Source organism: Spea bombifrons, chromosome 2, assembly GCF_027358695.1.
Source record: "Spea bombifrons isolate aSpeBom1 chromosome 2, aSpeBom1.2.pri, whole genome shotgun sequence".
NCBI classification, from domain to species: domain Eukaryota; kingdom Metazoa; phylum Chordata; class Amphibia; order Anura; family Pelobatidae; genus Spea; species Spea bombifrons.
Genome location: NC_071088.1, coordinates 127,773,630 through 127,798,254, shown reverse-complemented (window position 1 = coordinate 127,798,254; position 24,625 = coordinate 127,773,630). Strand labels below are relative to the sequence as shown.

General features: G+C 39.1%; 1 protein-coding gene across 1 annotated transcript in view; it reads left to right on the top strand.

Moving 5' to 3' along the window:
• The window catches only part of RNF17 (ring finger protein 17), a 53,430-nt gene that overhangs the window by 19,338 nt on the left and 9,467 nt on the right, over nucleotides 1–24,625 (top strand). Inside the window, exons 15-31 of the mRNA XM_053456082.1 lie at nucleotides 2,564–2,702; nucleotides 3,184–3,337; nucleotides 3,693–3,808; nucleotides 5,282–5,399; nucleotides 7,716–7,827; nucleotides 12,762–12,968; nucleotides 13,524–13,668; nucleotides 14,520–14,638; nucleotides 16,531–16,621; nucleotides 17,616–17,737; nucleotides 17,987–18,273; nucleotides 18,886–19,052; nucleotides 19,903–20,022; nucleotides 20,562–20,642; nucleotides 21,858–21,983; nucleotides 23,014–23,061; nucleotides 24,349–24,405. Coding sequence (XP_053312057.1) covers nucleotides 2,564–2,702; nucleotides 3,184–3,337; nucleotides 3,693–3,808; nucleotides 5,282–5,399; nucleotides 7,716–7,827; nucleotides 12,762–12,968; nucleotides 13,524–13,668; nucleotides 14,520–14,638; nucleotides 16,531–16,621; nucleotides 17,616–17,737; nucleotides 17,987–18,273; nucleotides 18,886–19,052; nucleotides 19,903–20,022; nucleotides 20,562–20,642; nucleotides 21,858–21,983; nucleotides 23,014–23,061; nucleotides 24,349–24,405 — 2,209 coding nt within the window. The remainder of the gene's footprint in view (nucleotides 1–2,563; nucleotides 2,703–3,183; nucleotides 3,338–3,692; nucleotides 3,809–5,281; nucleotides 5,400–7,715; nucleotides 7,828–12,761; nucleotides 12,969–13,523; nucleotides 13,669–14,519; nucleotides 14,639–16,530; nucleotides 16,622–17,615; nucleotides 17,738–17,986; nucleotides 18,274–18,885; nucleotides 19,053–19,902; nucleotides 20,023–20,561; nucleotides 20,643–21,857; nucleotides 21,984–23,013; nucleotides 23,062–24,348; nucleotides 24,406–24,625) is intronic.

Sequence of the window (24,625 nt, the reverse complement as noted above, 5' to 3'; positions counted from 1 at the left end):
CAAACAGAGATCGGATTATAACACCGGAATCCAGATCCCCCGCAACGCTGCAGGGGACCTGGATTCCCCTCACTGTCGGCCGGTCTTTCACTTCCGTCTCTCTCCCCCTCCCATCTGCCTCCTCCCCCCTCCCATACATCACTCTGCCTCTCTACCCGGCACCGTTACTGACAGGGACTTTCCCTGCAGCTTCATAGAAGCCTCAGTGTAAGTGAAGGTGAGTAACGGAGTCTGTCTGTGCGATGCAGACCCCCACCAGCTGACAGAGAATCATCCTCTCTGTTATCCGGTGAGGGTCTGCATCGCACAGACAGACTCCGTTACTGCCCTTCACTTACACTGTGGCTTCTATGAAGCTGCAATGAAAGTGCCTTCAGTAACGGAGCCGGGTAGAGAGGCAGAGCGGTGTATGGGAAGGGGGAGGAGTCAGAGGGGTGTATGGGAGCCACCCTCCAATACACCACTCTGGCTCCTCCCCCTCTCATATGCCACTCTGCCTCTCTACCCGGCTCCCTGGTGTCTTGTCAGAAACGGAGGTTCACAGGAGGCAGAGTGAAGTATGGGAGGGGGGAGGAGGCAAAGTGATGAATGGGAGGGGGAGGAGCCAATGTGATGTATGGGAGGAGGCAGAGTGGAGTATGGGAGGAGCCAGATTGGAGTATGGGAGGGGGAGGAGCCAGAGTGGAGTAAGGGAGGGGGAGGAGCCAGAGTGATGTATGGGAGGGGAGGAGGCAGAGTGGTATATGGGAGGGGAGGAGCCAAAGTGATGTATGGGCGGGGGAGGAGGCAGAGTGGTGTATGGGAGGGGGAGGAGGCAGAGTGGAGTATGAGAGGGGGAGGAGCCAGAGTGGAGTTTGGGAGGGGGAGGAGCCAGAGTGGTGTATGGGAGGGGAGGAGCCAGGGTGGTGTATGGGAGGGGGAGCCAGAGTGGTGTATGGGTGAGTTATAGTGGTGTATGGGGGTATTATGAATTTTTAGGGCATATAGGGGGTATAAGGCATATGGATATTAGGCATATCAGGGGGGCATAAACATATCTGGGGGTAAAAGGTATATCAGGGGGCTCAGTGGCATATAGGGGGTATAAGACATCGATATTAGGCATATCAGGGGGGCATAAAACAAATCTGGGGGTAAAAGGTATATCAGGGGGCTCAGTTGCATATCACTGGCATATAAGGAGTATAAGGCATATTAGGGGCACAGTGGCATATCAGGGGGCACAGTGGAATCTGGCATATAAGAGGTATAAGGCATATATGGGGGCAGAGTGGCAAGCTGGGGGTCAGATGTGCATAGCTGGGGCAGTTTGGTAAATAAAAAAATTTAAACAAGGCTTTTTTCTCAGTTTTTATTAAATATGAAAAATAGTTAACATATGAATTAATATTTACTAATAACTTTGTATTAAAACCTAGTTTGAGAAGCACTGTGTTTGGGTTCTTGTAGCTTTTATTATTATGTCAGTAAAATAAGAAGGTGAATAGAGAGAGGCCATTGCAATAAAGAGATGAAAGTGTAAATTGTACGTTTTTTATTGCAATTTTTCTTCAATTTAAAATAATGTATTTTTTTATCCGATTAATCGACAAAATAATCGGCCAACTAATCGATTATTAAAATAATCGTTAGTTGCAGCCCTAATATATATATATATATATATATATATATATAATATACACACTTCATATATTCATGTGTCGGTATATACACACACACACACACGTGTGTGTAATAAAATCTAAACATTGCCAAACACTAACTTACATCCACCAGGAAACCCACAAGATATCCCATTACTCTAGCGCTGTGTGTAAAAAGTATATCCCCCCTTTGTTTACTACCCCCAATCACCTTAAGCTAGAAGGTTATATATTATAAATATGAACCTATAAGGTGTGGATGTGGCCCTCTAGAACATACGAAAGCTTGGATGTATGTCTGTGACCAGGCTCGATCTAAATAGGGTCGTCGTTTGTCAGTGGCACCCACTGTGTATAAAAAATTGTAAGCAACATTTTGGGGAAAAAATTGTATGCAAATGAATATGTTCTCTTGTAGAACACTGCCCCTAATTGCTTTTTCATCAAGTAATAAAAAAGACCATGTCTAAAAATGTAAGATTTAATATTAAGTTCTCACTTTACCCACTGAACTGGGTAGTAACAACGTATGTAAAAGAGTTTGATACAGCGACATTTTTCCATGTTTTTGCAAGAAAATAATTTTTTGCTCGACATAAAAAAGCACTAAGCAGGCCTTCTTGCAGGGGAAGATCACAGTGCATAGTTATATGCTGCTGTTCAATTTACTTTAACTCCTAAACTTGTACATAGAACGTTCTACACACTCTTATTGATTATACTTTGTGTTATGCTTAGGCGTTTACACACTATATATGAAGCAGGTCTAGACATATCCCAGCATCTAGAAGTCAATTTGTAAGCATTTTTGTTGGTGCCTAACTTTATGTGCTATTTTTTACATTGATCTGTCTGTGTGTGTTTGTTTATTTGTGTGTTGTGTGTATGTATATATAAATTGATGTATTTTGGTTTTATAGATTTCGTTCCCAAGTCCCAGTTGCAGAGCTAAATAGAGAAGTCATGCAGTATGTCATGCCGAAAAAGCCTAAGAACAAAACAGAGGTTAATGTTATTGTGTGCCACATGAACGATCCATCAGATTTCTACATCCATGTAGTAAGTTTGATCTTTTGACTGTAAGTTTAAGAATAATGCCTAAACATCTTGCATTGCTTTGGCTAGACACCTTACATATACAAGAACTAATATGTATAGGCTGATTAATAATGTTAGATCACTCTATTCTTATACTTGTCTATGAAATTGAGCCAGATTATCTGCAATTAATAAACATTGTATTATAACTATACTGTAATGTTTTTGAACAGCATTATTATGTCACATTGAGAATTATGTTGAGGTCTGGGACATTGCAAAGTGGAATTATTAATGAGAAGGGCTTTGTTCAAGCATCTAGGTTGGGACATTTATTAGTTTTGCTCTCAAAATTTTATGTACTATAAATTAATCTTTCAAAAAAAAAAATATATATATATTCAATTGTTTCAGACAAACAAAAATTGCAAATATTTCAGCTTAAACTTTGCTACTACCATAAATGTGTTTAATTTTTGTTTGGTGCCTTTTCCATCCTTAGCTTGATTCATCAGAATATTTGAGCATTGTGAATAAAATTCAAAAAGTTTATAACGATGAAGACGCAGAGGATTTTGAAATCCTCTATCCAGTAATAGGTCAGCCATGCATTGCAAAATATGAAGATGAAGACTGGTATAGGGCAGAGGTTATTGGTAAGTATTTAACTTCCTCTTAATTGTCTATTTCAAAAACGTATCTAACTTATTAAACTGGTTTTATACTGCACGATAATTGTGGCAAACCTATGGTTATAATTCTAGTCATGAATAACATTAACCTATTTAATTTAAAGCTAACAATACATAAATACTAATTATGACATTTGTGTGTCATTTGATGCTCGTTTTCCTTCCTTCGTTTTCTCCCTAATGTAATAAATACACAAATACACTGTATTTTAAGTTTTAGAACATGTCAGCTTATTTTAGTATTACGTTTTCAAAAGAATAGTGGTATTAGTTGGTGTGTACTTACATTTTGTTTTGTATTTGCCTTTCTTCCTTTAAGGGCTACCTGGTAATCAAGAAGTAGATGTCAAATATGTTGACTTTGGCAATGTTGCCAGAGTCAGTATAAGAAAATTAAGGAAAGTCAAAGGTGAATTTTTAAGGTTGCCATGTCAGGTAAATAGTTAAATTTAATTAGTTATCACTGTGTAACACTAATGTAATACACCTGTTTTCTGCTTTTGTCTGTATTTATTTTTTGCCGTGAGTACTGAAACAAATTCAGCAGATCTAATTTATCTGTAATAACTTCCAGATTGTGTGTCTTAGAGTAATTAAATATTTTGAGCCAATGTTATATACCAGAGGTGGTAAGAAATACATGTATGTAATGCTTATTCATATGTAGTTTATAAGCTCACTCTTAACTCACACTCTGACACTTGCCCACTCGCTCTCACACACACTCTCCTCTGATTGGGGGAAGGGTATGCGTAGAAGCTCTACCCTTTTGTGGAAGGGCTCTGGGAATGGCTGGCCACCAGAACTGATACCGGGGAGAAGTGAATGAAGACAGAACAAGAATATGCAAGAGAAGCAGAGTTGCAGAAAAGGAGACGGGGACATTGAAACCGTCGGCAGAGAAGTTAGGGAAACATTGAGAGAGTGTGTGAGAGTGTGCAGTCGGTGATCTGAGTGAGTAGCTTTGAAAATATGTTGGTCCAACCAACATACATCTGTGCACTGCACATTACTTGTGAAAGGGATGCGTGTGGCCCATGAGCCATGGTTTGGCCACCCCTGTTATATACCATCTAAACCATTTCTTTTGTTTTTCTAGCTTGTAAGATTTGTTGAAACAAGTAACTACCTCTTTTTAACCCCTTCAGTCCCTGGGTTTTTGGTAGACTTGGGTGCAGGCCAACTCTTCATGGGGGAAAAAAATCTTCGTATTGGCCAATTATTTTTTCGATTTATCAGATAAAAAAAAAATTTACATTTTTCTTTTATTTAAAATAACTGGATGTTAAAAAGAAACATCAGAAAAAAAACATTGGGAAAAATAAATTTCTTGTTTTTATTTTCCAACCTGCCCCCCCCCTGTTATGCACATCTGAGCCTTATGCTCCCAGATATGCCACTCCGACCACCCCAGATAGGCCTTATATGCTTTATACCACCCTGATATGCCACTGTGCCCCTGATATACCACTCCCCCCCGACTTGCCCCCATGCTCCTTGGCATCTAACAGCAGCAGCCAGTGTTGCTGCAGCCCTACAACAGTTCAATTTGTTCTGTTTTTACCTATTTAACGGTCTTGTGTACTTCTGTCCTGTTACTTCTGGGAAACATACATTAAAAGCAACATACAATTCCACCAAGCTTGTCATCATTACAAAAGTCAGATATACATGCCATAGCTAAATGCAGATCTCTTTTCAAACATCCGACAGGGATGGGATATTCCCAGATACCTGCCTGTCGGTTTCTAACTTTTTTATTTTCCTAATACTGACCCCTCAGAACGTGTCTTCCTGACCCAGCTGGTTCCACAGTGGTCAGCATGTCTGATAAATTGATAGGTCAAACATTTATCCTGTGTTAATCTTTCCATTTTGATATTTCTATTTCATTTTAATAATTTACAGGCCATTTGCTGCAGACTTGCTTTTATTCAACCCTGTAACACACAAGAGTGGAGTCGTGAAGCGCGTGTTCTCTTTGAAAGCATGGTTGCTGACAAACGTCTGAAATGCACTGCTATAGGTAAAAGCTGCAAATGTAATGTTATTCTTTTAAGTGCTGTTCTGTATTGGCAACAGTTAAATTGATGTTAATTTGTGCAGCAAATGGGTTTAAAAAAACAAACACTGAAATCATGTTGATTTCAATTGGACATCTTTTCTGCCAATATCAGCGGTGTGAAAAACAGGTCCACTGAATTGGTGTTACTGGTGAAAGAATACATTTTAATGTAAAATGTACATTCTCTGGTGAAGCTACCTGGGACACTAAATGGTCCTTTTATAATGCACATTTGGGCCTGTTATTACATGTTAAGCTAAGTGCATTAAATTCCCAGGCACTGCTCGGATTTTATTTTCTGGAGTTCTCAATTGTGGTCCGTTCATGTTTACGTAGTGGAAATGTAAAGATGGAGTTACTGACCAATGACGTGCTAGGACCAGATGTTGCTGCAACATATTTACTTTTTTTTTAAAAAATTAACTTCTTGTGTCTATTTCAATTTTTCAAGCCGGCCAATTCAGTTTACCCCATCAAACCAGATATTTCTGAAAATGGTATTTTATCAATTTGCATGAACTAATTCTACCACCAGCCTTTGTCAAAGTTTGTGGTAGTAATTATTTTTTGTGTGTGGCTCCCCCCCCACACACACTTAATGTATGAATTTACAGCACCTGGTATATGTCACTGTCAAACACCACCACAAATATGTGTTCAGCAACATCCCCTGATTATCAGGAATACAAAGAAAGTCACTACCACAAACTTTGACAAAGGCTGGTGGTAGAATTAGTGAATATGTGGTTGTATTAGTACTAATAACAATTTAAAAGACAAGTATTCCAATGTATCTGCACATTAGCAACTACTACATATTACAGGTGAGATTTAATAGATGGAAATATTGTTATATATTGTTAATGTTGTTAAAATTAGGTGATTGCCATAATATTCCAATTATCCATGAGACAATGAAAAATCAGACAAATAAAATAACAGAGTGTAAAACAATAGTTGAGGGAGAGCCCTATCATGCAGGGCTATAAATGATAGACTATAACATTAATATTTAGGAGCTTCTTGATCCAAGGAGAAATCGGATTACCTTTTGGAGTAGAGGTAGAAAATGTTTCCCCCTAAGTGGCAAAATTCACAAAATAGCTTAACACCTTAACGACAAAGCCCATAAATGGACGGGCTTGCAGTGCAGCCGCGATCGACGGGCTTGCAGCATCCACGGAAGCCTCACAAGTGAGGCTGACCATGGATCAGGGGAGGAAAGCCCTCCCCACAAAGAAAATGTTTGCCTCCACACCGATCATCAAAGATCGCAGCGGCGCCCGGCTAAAACAGCTTAGCAATCGATCTGCAATCGCTTCCTAAGCATAATCGGTGTTGCTGACATACACAACCCCCTTACCCCGACACACGATTAACCTTGAGACTGGGATAACCCACTGGACACATTGATAAGGGATCTGGATTGGAGGGTTTCCACAGTTTCAGAATCACTGTGTACTAATAATATGGCTAATTCTTCCTTATAATAGCGACATCTAGTGGTCACTAGAAAATCCACCATTGAACCACAAGCTGTAAAATAGTTTTTCTATAATAGCGACACCTAGTGATCAACTATTAAATCAGACATTGGACCACAAGCAGTAAAATATTTTGTCGGATATATTCCGATATAGGACCGCTAAGGGTTAATCCCTTATGAGGGTGGAAAAATATCTACCAGCATCAACTTCTGCATCACTTAGAATTTGAAGATATCATTGAGGACAAATGTGCTACCTGTATGGCAATATCCTCGGCATTTTACACGGACATGCAAATAAAGATTATGCTTATTTTTTTCCCTCTTTGCCTTTTCTGCATGGGTCAGGCAACGAACACATTTTATTAAGAGCTTAGATTACATCAATGTCCAAGTTAAGAGATATTTTTCTATACACATCCTGGCATTGTTACAGACTCCTATAATACAATAACCTCTGATTCCCCTAACTTGTGCGGGTAGTGGTGGAAACCCTCGGCCCATTACGTGATCACTCAAGAGTCTGGTGCAGGGAAAGTGAAAGTGTCTTGTATCCAAGCCCCGTTAACCATAGTAGGAACCAGCTGCTTTAATCATGCACATTTTTTTTATGGAGGCATGGAACATCTTAGGGTTAAAGTGTAGCTGGTCATCTCCATATCTAAAATGAGGGAGTTCAACTTGCAAAGTTGTGAGTGGCTTCATTTTAATACAATTTTGAGCTATAGTTTGTGCTGTGGAAATATTTTACGGTTAATATTTTGTGTTAACTTTTTCCCATTTTCATCTAGGCATTTTGTTAGATGATAAATTGTCTGTTGAACTTTTTGAAGTTGACAACGGAAATCCCGTTAGCATAAATGCCAAGTTGGTGGAAGAAAAAGTTGCCTCCTTCATATCTGGGTAAGTGCAACTAAATGACTGCATTAAAGGCGGGGGGAGCCCCAACTAACAATTGAATCTCAATGTAGATGAAGCTATTTTCATAATGTCATCCAGTCACTGACTAGGGTATAACACTTAGATAATGTCTTTGAACATGATAGGAATATCCACTTTATTCAGAGGTTTGCGTAAAACAAACGATATAACTCCGTTGTAATTCGCTTTACCAAAAAGTCAGCTTTGTCAGTGGCAAACATGCAGGTAGCTCATGAATTTAAATCCTCAATGCCACGCCTCCTTCTGACATTAAGCGAGCCTATTGGTTAAACACCCCCCCATAATACCGTTTCAGTTTTGATGCGCCTTATCAGGGTGCATGCGGACAACCGCAATTTAAAAAAATTATGGGAGGCTAGGCATAATGTGCCACAACACCAATGTGGATGCTAAATAAATGCGGTAGGGTCAAACAACATAAGGACATGTTAGCCCTCAAACCGTACATGGAGATAGGCTTTCTTTCTGGGCGGTACAAAACTGATACTTTTTTTTATAACACAAAATCTTTACTGTTTGTAGAAATGTTACAATAGATAAAGAAGATATCTAAATCATAGATCACATATCTAAATCATTTTCAGTCAGATGGTTAGAGAAACATGTGACCAGTTTCACCTTGTGTTAGTCATTGGAGCATTGACTGAACTGAATTAAAATAGAGACTATAGCACGTTAAAAAAGTAGAATTTACTCTTGTGTGGAAAATCTAAAATAGCAACGCGTGTTAAGTGGCCACTTCTTCTCTATCCTTAAAACCCTGACCCTAATTTATAAAGAGGGGTTCCAGGGGCAAAGTGGTAAATGTGCAATAATCATTGTTGTAACTAAGCCCTGACTGATTTCCTTTACGTTTAAGGCAGGGCTCGACAAATCCCAGGTCGCCATGGCGACTCAGAATTTTGTCCTGGCGCCTAGGTGTTTGTCAGCCTGTGATCGCGGGGGGCGCTGCTGCTGCTGTCTGCCCAGGAGTCTGGGCAGACAGCACAGCCACTCAGAGCCCGCTCCCGAGCCTGAGATCACTCCCACGGAGTGATTCTGTAGGCTGAAACCGCGATTGCAGGAAAACCTGCAATTGCGTTTTCAGCGGCCACAGGCAGCTTCAGGAAAAAGGGGGTTGAGTGTTGATTGGGTCCCCACACAAGTGTGGGGACCTGACACAACATCCCCTTGCTGCCTGATCGCTCCATAAGAGCGAAAGTGCAGCGTTAACCCCTTCAATGCCGCGATCGCGGCATTTTAGGGGTTAATTCCCGTTTTGTACGGGGCTCTGCTGCTGGTGGTCTGCCTGGAAGCCCAGGCAGGCCAGCAAACAGCAAAAACGAGCCCCCACAAGCCCTGTGATGACTCCTGTAGGCATGGAAGCCTACAGCAGTCATCAGAGACTCCCCCCTGCAATGGCTGGTCTATAGACCAGCAATTGCGTCCCAGCTGCCAGAGGCAGCTTCAGGGACAGGGGGAGAGGGTTTTTCGGTCTCCACATGAGTGTGGAGACCAGCCCCAACACCCTCCTGCTGCCTGATCGCTCCCTGAGAGCGACAGTGCAGCGTTAACCCCTTCAGTGCCGCGATCGTGGCATTTAGGGGTTAATTCCCGTTTTGTACGGGGCTCTGCTGCTGGTGGTCTGCCTGGAAGCCCAGGCAGACCAGCAGCAGCAAAAACGAGCCCCCACAAGCCCTTTGATTCCTGTAGGCATGGAAGCCTACAGCAGTCATCAGAGACTCCCCTGCAATGGCTGGTCTATAGACCAGCAATTGCGTCCCAGCTGCCAGAGGCAGCTTCAGGGACAGGGGAGAGGGTTCTTTGGTCCCCTCATGAGTGTGGAGACCAGCCCCAACACCCCTCTGCTGCCTGATCGCTCCATGAGAGCGACAGTGCAGCGTTAACCCCTTCAATTCCACAATTGTGTATAACACATTTGTGGCATTGCAGGGGTTAACATTTGTCCCCACAAGCTTGTGGGGACTAAATATCAGTCAATGCTGTTCTCCAATGGAACATCAGCATCGAAAGAGTTAAAAAAATAAATAAAAAATAAAAAAAAAAACAACAACAAAAACCAGCACTGACCTAAAAGTCCAGGGTGCTTCCAGGTCAAATGCTGTGAGTTTAGTAAGTGGGCTGATGATGATCAGATCACTCCTGACCAACTGTTAGTTTAAAAAAAAATCCTGGCTCCTAACTTTTTTAGCTGGCGCCTAGATTTACAACAAATTTGTCAAGCCCTGGTTTAACCCCTTAACGTCCATTGCCGGGTCAGGCACGTCATGCAAAACGGTCACTTAACGACCTATGACGTGCCTGACACGTCATGAGACTTAAACAAGCTTAGAAAGTGATCAACGATCACTTTCTAAGCTTAAACGGTGTTGCTGTAATGCCTCGATGTCGAGGCATTCAGCAACACCGAGTTCGGCATGATGGGCCATGTCTGGCCCCTCCCCGGGGCGTCAACAGCCGCCATACATTGTATGGCGGCGGACGCCCGTTTTAAAAGCGTTTAGGAGGCGATCAACGATCACCTCCTAAACGTCAATGGTGTCGCTGGAATGCCTCGATCAGGAGGCATCCAGCGACACCAAACACTTACCTCTGGGTGGTACCAGCTGCACGTTGTCTTCGCCATCCGCAAGATGGCGGCGGCCCGGGAAAAAGAATAATAAAGTTTTAAAAGTTGACTAGACGGTCTCCAGACCCTCTAGTGAACTCTGGCTCCACTTGCAGGTTGAATACAGGTACTGCATTCAACCATACAAGTCAATGGAGCCCAGCTTTCTAATCACTATGTGATTAGTAAAATATTAAAAAAAAATATATATATTAAAAAAAAAAAGAAAAAGCTTAAAAAAAACATGGTAACATTTAAAAATTATTATGCTTTAGAGGAACTATCCAGTTCCAGCAAAATGTAAAAAAAAAAGTCCAAAAAGAGTAAAATAAATAAAATAAAAAAATAAAGTTTATTATTATGAGCAAGTGCTAAAATTAGCGCTGTATCTTCCCAAAAATCCTGACATGGAAAAATTTAAATAAAAGCATTTCAAATACCAAAGGGGTGTCTAATTTAAAAAAATGAATGGTTTGATGGGGTAAATTGGAGTGGCCGGGCTCAAAGATAGGGCATAGGCACAGACTGACCGAAATGGGGGGAAAAAAAGCGCACTTCCAAAATGTGGCATTTTAACCCCAAACACCAGACAAACCCATACATGTGGGGTATGACTGAACTCGGGAGATGTTCCTGAACACATATTAGGGTGTTGTTTGATAGTGACATATACCTAGAGCTATAAATTTATACCCAAAGTACAATTTGTGTGAAAAAAATACAAAAAAAAAATACTACCACAAAGTGTGGCAAAGGCTGGTGGTAGAATCTGATGCATGGAAAGGGTTAAATACTACCATTTTAAGTACCTTGGGGTGTCTAGTTTTCAAAAATATATGGTTTTATGAGGTAAATTGTAGTGGCCAGGCTCAAAGATAGGGCATAGGCACAGACTGACCAAAATAGGGGAAAAAAAGCGCACTTCCCAAATGTGGCCTTATAACCCCAAACAGCAGTCAAACCCATGCATGGGTGGTATCACTGTACTCGAGAGATGTTGTTGAACACATATTAGGGTGTTGTTTGATAGTGACGTATACCTGGAGCTATAAATGTATACCCAAAGTACAATTTGTGTAAAAAAAATACCAAAAAAATACTAACACAAAGTGTGGCAAAGGCTGGTGGTAGAATCTCATGCATGGAAAGGGTTAAAATACTAGCATTTGAAATACCTTGGGGTGTCTAGTTTTCAAAAATATATGGTTTAATGGGGTAAATTGAATTAGCCGGCTTCAAAGATGGTCCTATTAGGACATGGGGGCAGAATGACCAGAGGTAAAAGTTCCAAGTTAAAAAATGTGCACTTCCTAAATGTGGCATTTTACCTCCCAAACAACCCAACAAACCCATGCATGAGGGGTATGACTGTACTCGGGAGATGTTGCTGAACACATATTGGGGTGTTGTTTGAAAGTGATGTATACCAGGAGCTGTAAATCCATACCTGAAGAGCAATTTTAGCGATAAAAAAACACAAAATAAATTACTACCACAAAGTTTGACAAAGGCTGATGGTAGAATTAGTGCATGGAAAGAGTTAAAATTGTAGCATTTGAAATACCTTGGGGTGTCTAGTTTTCAAAAATATATGATTTGATGGGGTAAATTGCATTGGCCGGCTTCAAAGATACCCGAAATGGCACATGGGGGGAAGAATTACCAGATTTGGAAAAAATGGTTTTGAAATAGCAAAACGCTACTTGTACTTATTGCCCCATAACGTGCAGAAAAAAGCAAAAAAACATAAAAACATTGGGTATTTCTAAACTCAGGACAAATAGTAGAATATATTTAGTAGGTTTTTTCATTAGCTTTTTTGGATGAGTAAAAGATTTTTGGGGTAAAAGTCAGAAAATGTGGTTTTTTTTACATTTTTCATCATATTTTATTATTTTTTTTATGGGAAATTAGATAATATGATTAAAACAATGGTATCTGAAGAAAGCCCTTCTTGTGCTGAAAAAAACAACATATAATTTGTGTGGGTTCACTAAATGAGTGAAGAGAAAATTACATCTAAACAGGAACACCGCAAAAGTGTGAAAAAAACAGCCTCGGTCCCAATGGTACAAAAGGTAAAACACAGCCTGGTCCTTAAGGGGTTAAGGTTTGATGTTTGCATAACTAGTTATCAAGTTATTTTAATGTTGCGTTCTTTCAGCTCTAAAGGTTTCCTAAACCTGGAATATAGTTGTGTTGTATCTGCCTGTGCTATCTACAGTGCTGTGGAATATTTTGGTCTTTAACATCGTTTTTTTAAATATTTATTTTTATAACTTTTTAGCGAACATGGATCTAGCAAGTATCGCTCCTGTGATAGGGAAGTGTGGGATCCAGTTAGTAATACACTGTCTGGCCCTAATCAGTTTGAGGAAAGAATGAATGCAATCTCTCTGCTGAAACAAAGAGAACTGGATGTACGTGTCAGTTATGTTGAATCTCCCAGCAGAATATTTGTGCAGTGGTTGTCCACCGAGCATCTACTTAAAAGGTATTTTTGTTATGAGAAGCTGATACTTTTTTTTATAACACAAAATCTTTACTGTTTGTAGAAATGTTACAATAGATAAAGAAGATATCTAAATCATAGATCACATATCTAAATCATTTTCAGTCAGATGGTTAGAGAAACATGTGACCAGTTTCACCTTGTGTTAGTCATTGGAGCATTGGCTGAACTGAATTAAAATAGAGACTATAGCACGTTAAAAAAAGTAGAATTTACTCTTGTGTGGAAAATCTAAAATAGCAACGCGTGTTAAGTGGCCACTTCTTCTCTATCCTTAAAACCCTGACCCTAATTTATAAAGAGGGGTTCCAGGGGCAAAGTGGTAAATGTGCAATAATCATTGTTGTAACTAAGCCCTGACTGATTTCCTTTACGTTTAAGGCAGGGCTCGACAAATCCCAGGTCGCCATGGCGACTCAGAATTTTGTCCTGGCGCCTAGGTGTTTGTCAGCCTGTGATCGCGGGGGGCGCTGCTGCTGCTGTCTGCCCAGGAGTCTGGGCAGACAGCAGCCCAGACTAAAGTATTATTACTTTCAGCTTGCAGGTGACCATGTGCCAGAAATATGAAAATACCCAGCCAGAAAAGATTCAGTGGTGTGTTGAAATGTATGTTGCCGTTAAACCATTAAAAGAATGGAAGCGTGGAATAATAAAAAACATTATTTCTGAAACACTTGTGGAGGTAAATACATGTCTTATTTAGAGATTTAAGTGCCAGGTCATCCATTGATAAAATATGTATGCATATTAACTGCAAATAACAACACATTTGTGCATTCTAAGTAGAAGGTTTGCAGGTCATGTTAAAATTTTTCAACCTTATGTTTTATATGAATGATGCCTCAGTATTTTAAAATATCCCTCTACAATCTGGCTTCCATCCACAGCATTCATCAGAGACTGCACTCGCCACTAAAGCAAAAGGCCACTTCTCACTACTCATTCGCTTGGACCTCTCTGCAGCCTTTAACAATGTTGACCACCCCTCCTCTTTTTATACAGAAAATAACTGAAATTGGATATTAATCCTTTCTTCAACAATTAGCCCCTAAATTAATGTTTTCCCTCACATTATTAACTACTCTTTTGCATCATAATTCTACAGGTACTTTTTTGATGTACAAAACTTGTCCTGCACAGTATGGTTTATAAAAGGGATTTTTTTTCTTGTAGACAAAGAGGCTACTTGAGTGCCGTTTGTTGTAAATGTTTCCAAACAGATCACTATATTCCATCAGTCCTTGAGGGGGTGTTCAGAACACTTAATAACCTGATTCACTTTCTTGCTTCATTCCAACTACCCTTTGTTGTGTTCTGCTTAAAAAAATGTTTCTCGTCCCAATGTCGGACGTGTTGTATAAAGCTATTGTTATCCCTTTGTAGTATAAATTGTTAGTTATCTGAATTGTATCTGGCCTACCTTTATGTGGAGAATGACACAAGTGACTACATTATACACATTAAAAAATGAATAGTCATGCTTAGAAAAATGCCAAAATAGTATGCCTCATGACAGATTGCTCTCACCCTCAGGTTTTCTTTTATGATTTTGGGAATCGAGAAGTGACTGATATCAACAATATTAGACTGCTTGATGAAAGTGTGAAGACATATGGAACAATGTGTCTTGAATGCTCACTGATGGATATACAGTAGGTTATTCATAAATTAAATTGCACAAAACTTTGATTTGTTTTTACTGGTATATTTTGTTTACAACCACTTTTTGTTTTGGTTTGTATATTTCCTGGCTGTCATTGTATTCATTCAGTACTTACTTTGTATTTAGTTTCTAGATTGAGCACTCGCCTAACCAATCAATGTCAATGCCATGGATTTGCCTTGAGTTAATTTAAAATCCACGCTAACCTTTGGGGTGTTTTTTATTTAAACTTCATTTTAGTCATTTAAACATTTTTTATATATATATATATATATATATATATATAATATATATAGTAATTAAATCAAAGACATACATCACAATTGATGTATATGATTTATGCTTGGAGGCCTGGACAAACTGGGGGCACAGGGAGACTTGTTGCAAAGATGACACTGGTAAGCTGCTTGGGGCACAGACAAGCTATTTGGGGGACAGGAGCAGCACTCACAACTGTTTGGGCAGAAGTGGTGCTGTGGGAAATGTTGCTTGGGAAGTCAGGGAGGCTCCAGGGCTGTGCGGATTCTAGTTAGGCCCCTGCCTTAAATTGTATGAATTAATAAACACTATTGTTGAATATTGTATGAATATGAAGGAGGAGTATGCTGAGAGAAGGGTATTACTATGATGGGGAAATAAAGGTTGAGAAGGGATTAATATAGGGCTGCAACTAATGATTATTTTTTCTTCGATTAATCAGATAAAAAATGTAAATTTTTCATTTATTTAAAATAATTTAATAAAGCAACGTAGGATGTTAAAAACAAACGGCAGAATAAAAAAAACTTTGGGGCCAGAATACATATGCAGTCTGCCCAAAAATAGTACCATGAAGTATTGGTCTGGTATTCAATTATTTCCAGGGCTGGTTTTAATTCCCAGTCTGGCCCTGTTACAAAGGGCGAACCCAGGGTTGGCCTGCATAATGAAGTTGAATTGAAACAATTGAAACTTAGTTTGTTGGTTGATATTGAAGAATTTGCCATCCAAGCAGTACATAATAAAGTGAACTGTGATGGATATTTTAAGATGTGGCAGAGGAAAATAAATCTTATTAAATCCAACTTTAAATATTCCAAATTGTATTTATTAATCACTTGACCCCCTAATGACCGATGGTGTGCCTGGCATTTCATGCCATAAAATAAGCTTAGAGAATGTAGCTTTCTTCACTTAAATAATGTTGCTGTAATGCCTCCATGTGGAGGCATTCAGTAACACCGAAAACTGCAGCAGGGGCCCTCCCTGGGTCGTCAATGTCTGCCATATACAATATGGTGGTGGAAGCCTGATTTAAAAGAGCTTAGGAGGCAAATAAAGAGTACAAGTAGTGTTTTCCTATTTCAAAACCATTTTTTTCAGATGTGGTAATCCTGTCCCTATGTACTATTTGGGACACATTTGAAGCCTGAAAACTCAATTTGGGAGGTGCACATATATATTTTTTTTTATTTTGACTTTATAAAGTGTGTCTATAACGATACATATTTTTAACCCTAGTCTGTGTCTATTTTTTTAATTGGTTTATTCAAGCTTTCTTTTTAAATATTCAATAGAATCAGTCTAAGTCATATTCAGTTTACTTTATGGATATAGAAAATGTATTTTTGAGTACCAGTACTTCACCAACAGTAATGAGAAACGGCAACACTCTTTGGTTTAATGGTCTGATTTCATGTCTCTCATTTGTAAAGTGGCAGGGAAGGTTGCGTTGGTTCCGTTATAGTGTTTATGCCAGGTAAATAGGTCTAGTTTTATGTTTTAATATCTCTGGTTATACCTATGAGACAGTTTTGCCATGTTGTGTCATTGATTTTTATACCTTAACAAGTGTTCTTTATCAGCCCCTCTCTACTTTCTTGCATTGTTTTCTGCTTTTAGACCAGCAGGAGGAAGCCAGAACTGGACAGCAACAGCATGTGATGTCCTTTCGTATTATCTTACTGGAGCTGTTGTTACAATGGTCATCAAAGTCAGTACTGTCATAATCTGATAATGTTTCTGTAGATTTCCATTTGTAAATAGCTTGTAGTGGTTGGACAGTAACCTGGTTTTAGTCAACATACTTTACAGAGGAAAATAATGTATTTATTTTATTACATGTGTTATGTATCTACTGTATCATTGTTCATACATGTTTTTTAGCCTGCAAAAAAAGTTCATATAGTTGGGACGGTAAAGGTTTCCTGGAATTTAAATGTTTTAAATAAAAATTAAATGACTTACCTGACTCAGAAGAGGCTGCCCGCCTCAGTGGTCTTACTTTTCTTGCCGCTGATTGGCTTCTTGCAGCAGTCAGTAGGATAGTGCTTCCAATTGAAATAATTGGGTGATCTTTTCACACATGGCCAATGAGGCCTAAACAGAAGCCCACCTGCGGTGTTTGTCGAGCCAGCTCTGGAGGTGGCTAAGTGGGTATATTTGTATTTAAGTGCAGATGAGGACTGCATTGTCCCTTTAAGTATATGAAGGATAGTATTTCCCCTAAACCCTACATTATTCTGTGGCATTAGCAATAGTTGGTTGATGTGTTTATGTGCATACATAAAAACAAAGAAAATTATTCCATAAGTCAAACTGAATTTCTTGCATTATCAGAGTATGTTTTGGCTATGTGCCTATTTTTTTCTCTTTCTCTAGTAGTGAGTTAGTACAGCTATGCTACTGAATGTTTTACTGTTTGTGTATTTGTAACATTCTTCACAAAATTTTCTGATCAAAAAGTATGTCAAACGAATCTTGCGTAGAGATCATGGTTAGTGTTTTCCTGTGTGTTGCAGTTTACAGAGTACATTTCTCCAATTAGATTATATCCATATGATATATGTCTCTAAATCAACTGAGCATCTTATCCAAGTGCGTAGTATTACACTTTAGGCTGTTAGAATTATTATTTTTAAGGTCTGAATTCAGTTTACCTTTGCATGTGTAATCTAAATGTTCAACTTCCTCTCGTCTTCCCTTAGGAGAATGCATCGAAGTGGCCGCTGCCTGTTAAAATGGAGTGTAAAGATGAAGTTGGCCATCTAGTTGACATTTCTGATTTCCTTATAAAAAAGGGTTTAGCGCTTAAAGAAAGAAAATTTGGGTTTGTTGCAATGTCTTTATTTTGAGTTTTTATATTTTGAAGCAGTGTAACAGAATACTCAAATGGTGTCTTATGGTTTATACAGTAACAAGAATTGCTGTTTGTGCATGTTTACACAGTTCCGCCAAAGAATACTAGAAATATCTTTGCATTTCAATAACTGTTCTAATGCATCTGTGTATTTATGTAGTGTGTGTATATGTGTAGTTTTGCGGTTTAAAATGTAATTTCCATGGTTTTCTTTTATAGACCAAATAAACCAGAGGCTGTGAGTGAAGCCAGTGAAGATACACAGACCTTAATAAGTGTAGAACAATCTATAAATGAACCTATACCCGAACGTGTTGCAGAGCTTACTCAAGAACATACTTTGAGTGCTGATATAATTGACAACCCTGAAACCTGTGAGCCTTTGGCTGACCAAGATATTAATGAACCGTATTTACCACCCCTCATTCCTGATGCAAAGCTGTTTAGTGCAAAAGTCAGCCATGTGGCAGAAGATGGGATTATCTATGTTATCCCGAAATCATTAGGTACCTATTAGTGTGGAATGTATTTTTTGGTTTGGTTTTGAAATCGGCATGCACCTTAGCCTCACGCCTATCCTGTGTGTTTTAACATCTCCGTTTTATTAGCCTTTGCCACTTTTCCCAGAAGGCTGTTCCAACTGTCCACTCCCCCCTCACTAAAGTAGTTTTTCTTTCATTTAATCATCTTGATTTTAGGACCCAGTCCTTTTCTTGCTCAGGCCATAAAGAAAGTAGTGTTAATTCATCCCACTGCTTATGCACCCAAGGGGGGTACCCCAAGAATCGGAGTTATCCTTCCCAATCTTAGCATCTTTTCCCCTTTTTTATTTATGTACTGCTCTCTCTACTCAAAGGGTCTTAATTGTAAAAACAAAAAAGTAAAGTTAGGTTTGTAAACGGCAGGTGATATCCTCCAGTCTTAATCATCACATGGAATACTTCTAAGATGCATAGTAAATTAAAGTAAGTGATTCCCGCATTTGAATGTCCTTCAATAAAAAGTGGGTAAAATTGATTTTGGGGAGGAGTGATTATTGCAAAGTAAAACTTTTTAACTAAATGTAAACTGTTTCACGCTTAAAACACTTTTAACTCCTTACTATAATTACTTTCTAGAAAATGATCTGGATAAACTTATGAGAGATATTCAAAAGTCCTTCAGAGGTCTGGGGCTACTGGCGCCTTATTGTTGGAAGACAGGAGAAGGTTGTTTCATTAAAGGATCTGATGGCATGTCTTACCGGGGGAAAGTTCTTCAAATTCTTGGAGGTGATACGATGATGGTAAGTAGCTGTGCATACAAAAGTGTTAAGTTAAACATTTTTGTAAAATATGCATTTTATATTGATGTGATTTATTTTGCATTTATAATTCTATTAATCAGAACGGCAGTAAAAGTTAACTCTGTCAGGGAGTATAATTTCTGTTATCTTGGAGGCCCACATTAGGGTTAGTGTTTGCAATCATCTCGATCGTGTGGAATAGGTAGGTCCTAGTGACAAGGTTGATTACTACTGACATAACTGTAGTTCAGAAGTTTGCTCACAGATTTCATCCCCTGTTCCAGGTTAGTTGTTCTATATGTCTCCAGGAGGCAAGAAACATCTGTAGTTTTCATGGTATGAGAATTAGTTAGTTGCATAAAGGAACAAATAGTTTGTTCAATCCAAGCATTTTTTTAATGAACAAAATATATTTGTATTGTTTAATATGTTGAATACAGTTTGCTTGCACTTCAGTGCATTTTACTCCATGCAAATCGGTACAGGTATTCTTTAGTTGGAGATAATAAATGAAAACAGCATGCAAACGCATTGCTTGAAGCATTGCCATTGAAATCAATGAAGCAATAACCTTTAATATGCTTGCGTGCCTGGTTGGATGTTGCGCCAATAACTTTTGTGGAAAAACTTCAAGCATTGTGCAATATGGAACTTTGTTTACAATGGCCCCTTATGATTCTGGCTCGACAATCCTTTTACAGAGCATGCTGCCTAATGAGAGGGAAGGATGTTGCGTTGTCTGGCCTCCTTGAAGCTATCTGTAACATTGTATATAATATTGTATATAGTTTGGAGTGTTACTTTTGTCTGTAATGTTATGGTAAAATCTATGTAACCCCTGTGTGGGCAGGTACGGTATGAAGATTTTGGATACACTGAAAAAATTCCAAAGTGCCATCTTTACCCAACTGTGTTCAACCCAAACATTCCGCGCTTTTGCATACCATGCCAGCTTCATAATATTCTTCCTGTAAGTAGTAGGTATATGAAGGTTTGTGTGTTCTACATTATTCTACCGTTCTACAGTGTGTATCATAAGTGGTAAGTTAGTTACGTTTTATTGTATAACTTTGGATTTATAGTGCTATGAGATTTATTTAGAAGAGTTTCCATCATCTCTATACATAACTTTCTCCTTCATGACATACTAGGTAAGTGTTTATTTACATAATGTCCTTTTGTAATCACAGAAGTGAAAGAAAATGTTTTAGCAGGTAACAGTGTTGACTAGATGGCGGGGATTTCCCCAGGTAAATTTAATATTAAAAGACAAGGACTAGTAAAGTGTTGTCAGTGCCATATCTACTCGTGTTCAATACAGTGTGTATGTGCTTATCAGTTTTTGACCTTTGTGGCCCTGTGACATTAGTGATCAAGGAGGAAAAGTTGCTGCATAGCAGCCCCATTAATTAAATTATCTGTTTTAATGGTGTAAAATGTATCCATTTTTATGTGTAATATGTGACTGGCTCTGTGCAAGTTTTGAATATTGTGTTTTTTCTTCATCAGGTGGGTGAAGTGTGGCAGTCGGATGCCATACAACTACTTAGAGAACTTCTTACAGATAGACATGTTGATGTCCAACTTGTGGTAACCGTTTTTATTATGTATTGCAAGTCACATATATATATATATATATATATATATATATATATATATATATATATATATATATATTTCCCAATTTAGGTTGGTCTGCCCAGGGCATGTCACTAAAAGGTCAGCAGGTCAGAACCCTGGATATTTACGTCAGAACAATATGTCTTACTAACGTTCTTGTATGTCCGAGAGAGTATATATACATCACGCAATAAAGCATAAAAAAATAAACATTACAACTGGCCCCATGAAACCTATAAAAGGTTTCAGTAACATACTCAAGTAGGTTCCTGTGTAAAGAACCACTATACAAAACAAACAAGAAAACTAATGCAAGGCAGTTACCCTCCCAAATGTTGTAATCTACATTGTATTGTTCTTTACTTGCTGAATACAATATATGTTAAGCAATGGTATGAGTGCAAGCTGTTGATGTACAGTATATAGCTACATTGATGAAAGTGGCCTTGTCATCCAAACAAAAATGTTGCTGGCAGGGTCCACTGCAGGTAAGTAAAACACATAGTTTATACATTGTGTTAACTCATGTGGAGGCCGAAGAACCCTTTCTCCCTGTCCTTGCAGCTGCCCCTGGCAGCTGGGACACAATCACCAGTACACCGGCGATTGCAGGGAGGAGTCTCTTTGATCACTCCTGTAGGAGGGATCAAAAGGCTTGTGAGGGCTCTTTTTTTTTTTGGTGTTGCTGGGCTTCCAGGCAAACCAGCAGCAGCAGAGCCCCGTACAAAATGGGTATTTACTCCTAAAATGCCACATTGAAGGGGTTAACGATGCACTGTCGCTCTTGTGTGGGGACCCAATCAACAAACAACCCCATTCCCTGTGGCAGCTGAAAACGCGATTGCCGGTGTACTGCCTATTTTGCGTTTTGAGCCTACAGAATCGTTCCATGGGAGTGATTGAAGGCTTGGGGGGGGCAGACAGCAGCAGCAGTGCCCCCGTGATCACCACAATTGTGGGGGCATTTTTGGGGGATGATGTACCTGGTATGTCCCAGTCTGCAAGTACCATTTGCATCCATGATTCTGTTTTTTTTTGTCGGTTTTACTTTTTTCTACCCCAGCACACTTAATGGTAGGAAATGTTTTACATGTTATTGTGCACTTTTTGTTTCCTTTATTTTATTAATTTTTTTTCAAACAATCATTAACCGCAGTTTTTTTTTTTTTTTTTTTTTAAATATAGGATCCCCCTAAGTTTCCTGGGGCTGTTGCTTCAGTGTATCTCTACTGTGATAAAGCATCAGTATCTGCAATTCTGGAACAATATGCACATTGCGTTCCTGAAGACAATGAAAAAAGGTCCAAAATAGTATGTACTGTATGACAATGGACTCATAACTTCCCTATTCATAATACCTAACAAGTATCTATTATTGATGGTTTATATAGATCTTTTGTTTAATTGGATAATAAGAGTCTACTACAACATTTTATCAGGAACTGTGTAAGTGAAGTCTGCAGCTGACTCTGGTTTTTGTGCAAGACTCAAAATGGATTTAGACATATTGTGATATTTCTGTTGTGATAATTGTAAGGGTCCCAGCTGTCCTCAAGGAGCCGAAACCTCCCTCTGTTTAAAAAAAGAAAAATCTGCTCACTATGGCAATAGAGGGGTTACATCTCTACGACTGCTCATGTCTGGTAATGGAGAGACTGCTCAGGTTTGGTAATATGAATGTATGTATATTATAATATAAGTATATTATTAAATCTGAAATCACCATGGTAACCTAGGCTTCCTAATAATTTCCATAATATAAAATGTATTTTATGTGCATGTGATGGTGTTTGCATATGGGAATCAGATTGTATATGACATGTCCCAAAACGGCTCGTCTGATCCATCTTTGGGCTCAAATGGTTTGTCTGTAACATCTTTGCCACCAAAAAACACCAGTAGAAGAAGAAATTCTGTTGGTGTGTGGGGAGGGTCGTCTGGGGGGCCAAGACCATCTGGCGCTCTGTGCATCTACTGTTCCCATTAATTTCATGCCGCTAATTGATTTCAGGCAGCCAGTTGAACCAAAATGTGCAAATTTGTTATGTTGGGATGATACCCTTTACAACAATGACACAGTAGTAATCCTCAACTACCATGGGGTGGCCAAGATTAAACAGAGGTCCTTCAGGAAAATACACTGAAAATAATGTGCCAGAGACTTGCACAAATCCTCATTCTGAGAGCAAAGCACTCAAAAGTAGTTTCCTAAAGCATAATAGAAACCCTCTAGTGATGAATTCTCTTGCTGCAGCTTGTAATTATACTTTGCTTTGCCTACCACCATTTTTAGTGGAATATTTTTTTAGATTTTGCAGCTCACAATATTTTTTTCCTTCAGGAAAGGATGTGTATCTTTAAGGATTCAGAAGAAAATAGCAGTGATTGTGTAAGTATGATCAGGGTCTTGCTTACATCTCGTACATATAGTATATACCGTATTGAATCGAATATAGGCCGCACTTTTTCCCCCCACTTTAAGTCTTTAAAGTGGGGGTGCGGCCTATATTCGGGGTCTAGCGCCGACTGCATGTCCCGGGCGCCGGGCAGGCAGCGGGGTTAGGATACAGATCCCCCGCAGCGGTGCAGGGGACCTGTATCCTACTCTCCGATACGCTCAGACAGCCTCCCCTGCCAGCACTTTCCACGGGGGGGTGCCGGCACGGGAGGTTGTCTAAGCGCATCGTCCGGACGGTCACCGGCTGCGGCGATGTGGGTAAACAGCCTCCGGTGACCGTCCGCACGATGCGTTTTACCTCTGCCCCCAAGACTTACCGGAACAGACTCCCGGGTGTCTTGCGGGGGACATCTACGCAGTACGCGTATACAACTTCCGGTTGTATACGCGTATTGCGTAGATGCCCCCCGCCGGCCCCGCAAGACACCCGGGAGTCTGCTCCGGTAAGTCGGGGGGGGACAGTGGCAGCATATCTCGGGGGGGGCAGTGGCAGCATATCTCGGGGGGAGGAGGACAGTGGCAGCATATCTCGGGGGGGGGGAGACAGAGTGGCAGCATGTTTTTTTGGTGCTTTTTTAAAGAAAAAAACTTTTTCTTTAAAAAAGCACCAAACTTTTAGGGTGCGGCCTATATACGGGGGCGGCCTATATCCGAGCCAATACGGTATTATCATAAAATCAAATCATGAGAAACTCTGTGGTTCCAGCGCACTTTATATTGTACAGTTCAGAATGCTCAATTATCATTACACAGGTTTATTATGGATACTAAAATTTATAAAATATAGATTAATATCTTATATTTAATTGAATCAAATACATCAATAACCTAGCACCTTGATACAGGATCTGCACCAAAATGCAATACTGCTATGTAAGCACAAAATAGAGAAAAAGTATAGAAACACTTGCTAATTGTGTTTTGCCTGTGAAAATCCACAGTATAATCCTGATGGTTTAGTTTAGTTTTCCACTTTGTATATTCTGATCTGACATTTCTTGAAGTCTTCAGAACAGGAAACTAATTGTGATGCTACGTTTCCCAGGGCTGGTAGCCTTCCTGAGATAAGCTAGCTTTAAATATAAAGTACAAGTGAAACTCAAAATTCAGGCTGAAATCTGTGAAAGGGATGAGAGATTGACTTGATGATGGGTTATGTAAATGTAGATGTTTGTTTGTCCTTTTATGAAAAACTAATCACTCTTAAATCTCTTTCAGGAAATGAAGGATGTTATTAAGGTCTCTCTGGATAACATTTTCCCCAACTGTTTCCAGGCAAGATAGTTTTTTTTTTTTAATTAGGAAATATTGTATCTTAATTTTTTATTGCAGCTTTTACCTACTTAAGGTGTGCGTGTGTGTGTATGTATGTATGTGTATATATATGTATATATATATATGTGTATATATATATGTATATATATATATATATATATATGTATATATATATATATATATATATATATATATATGTATATATATATATATGTATATA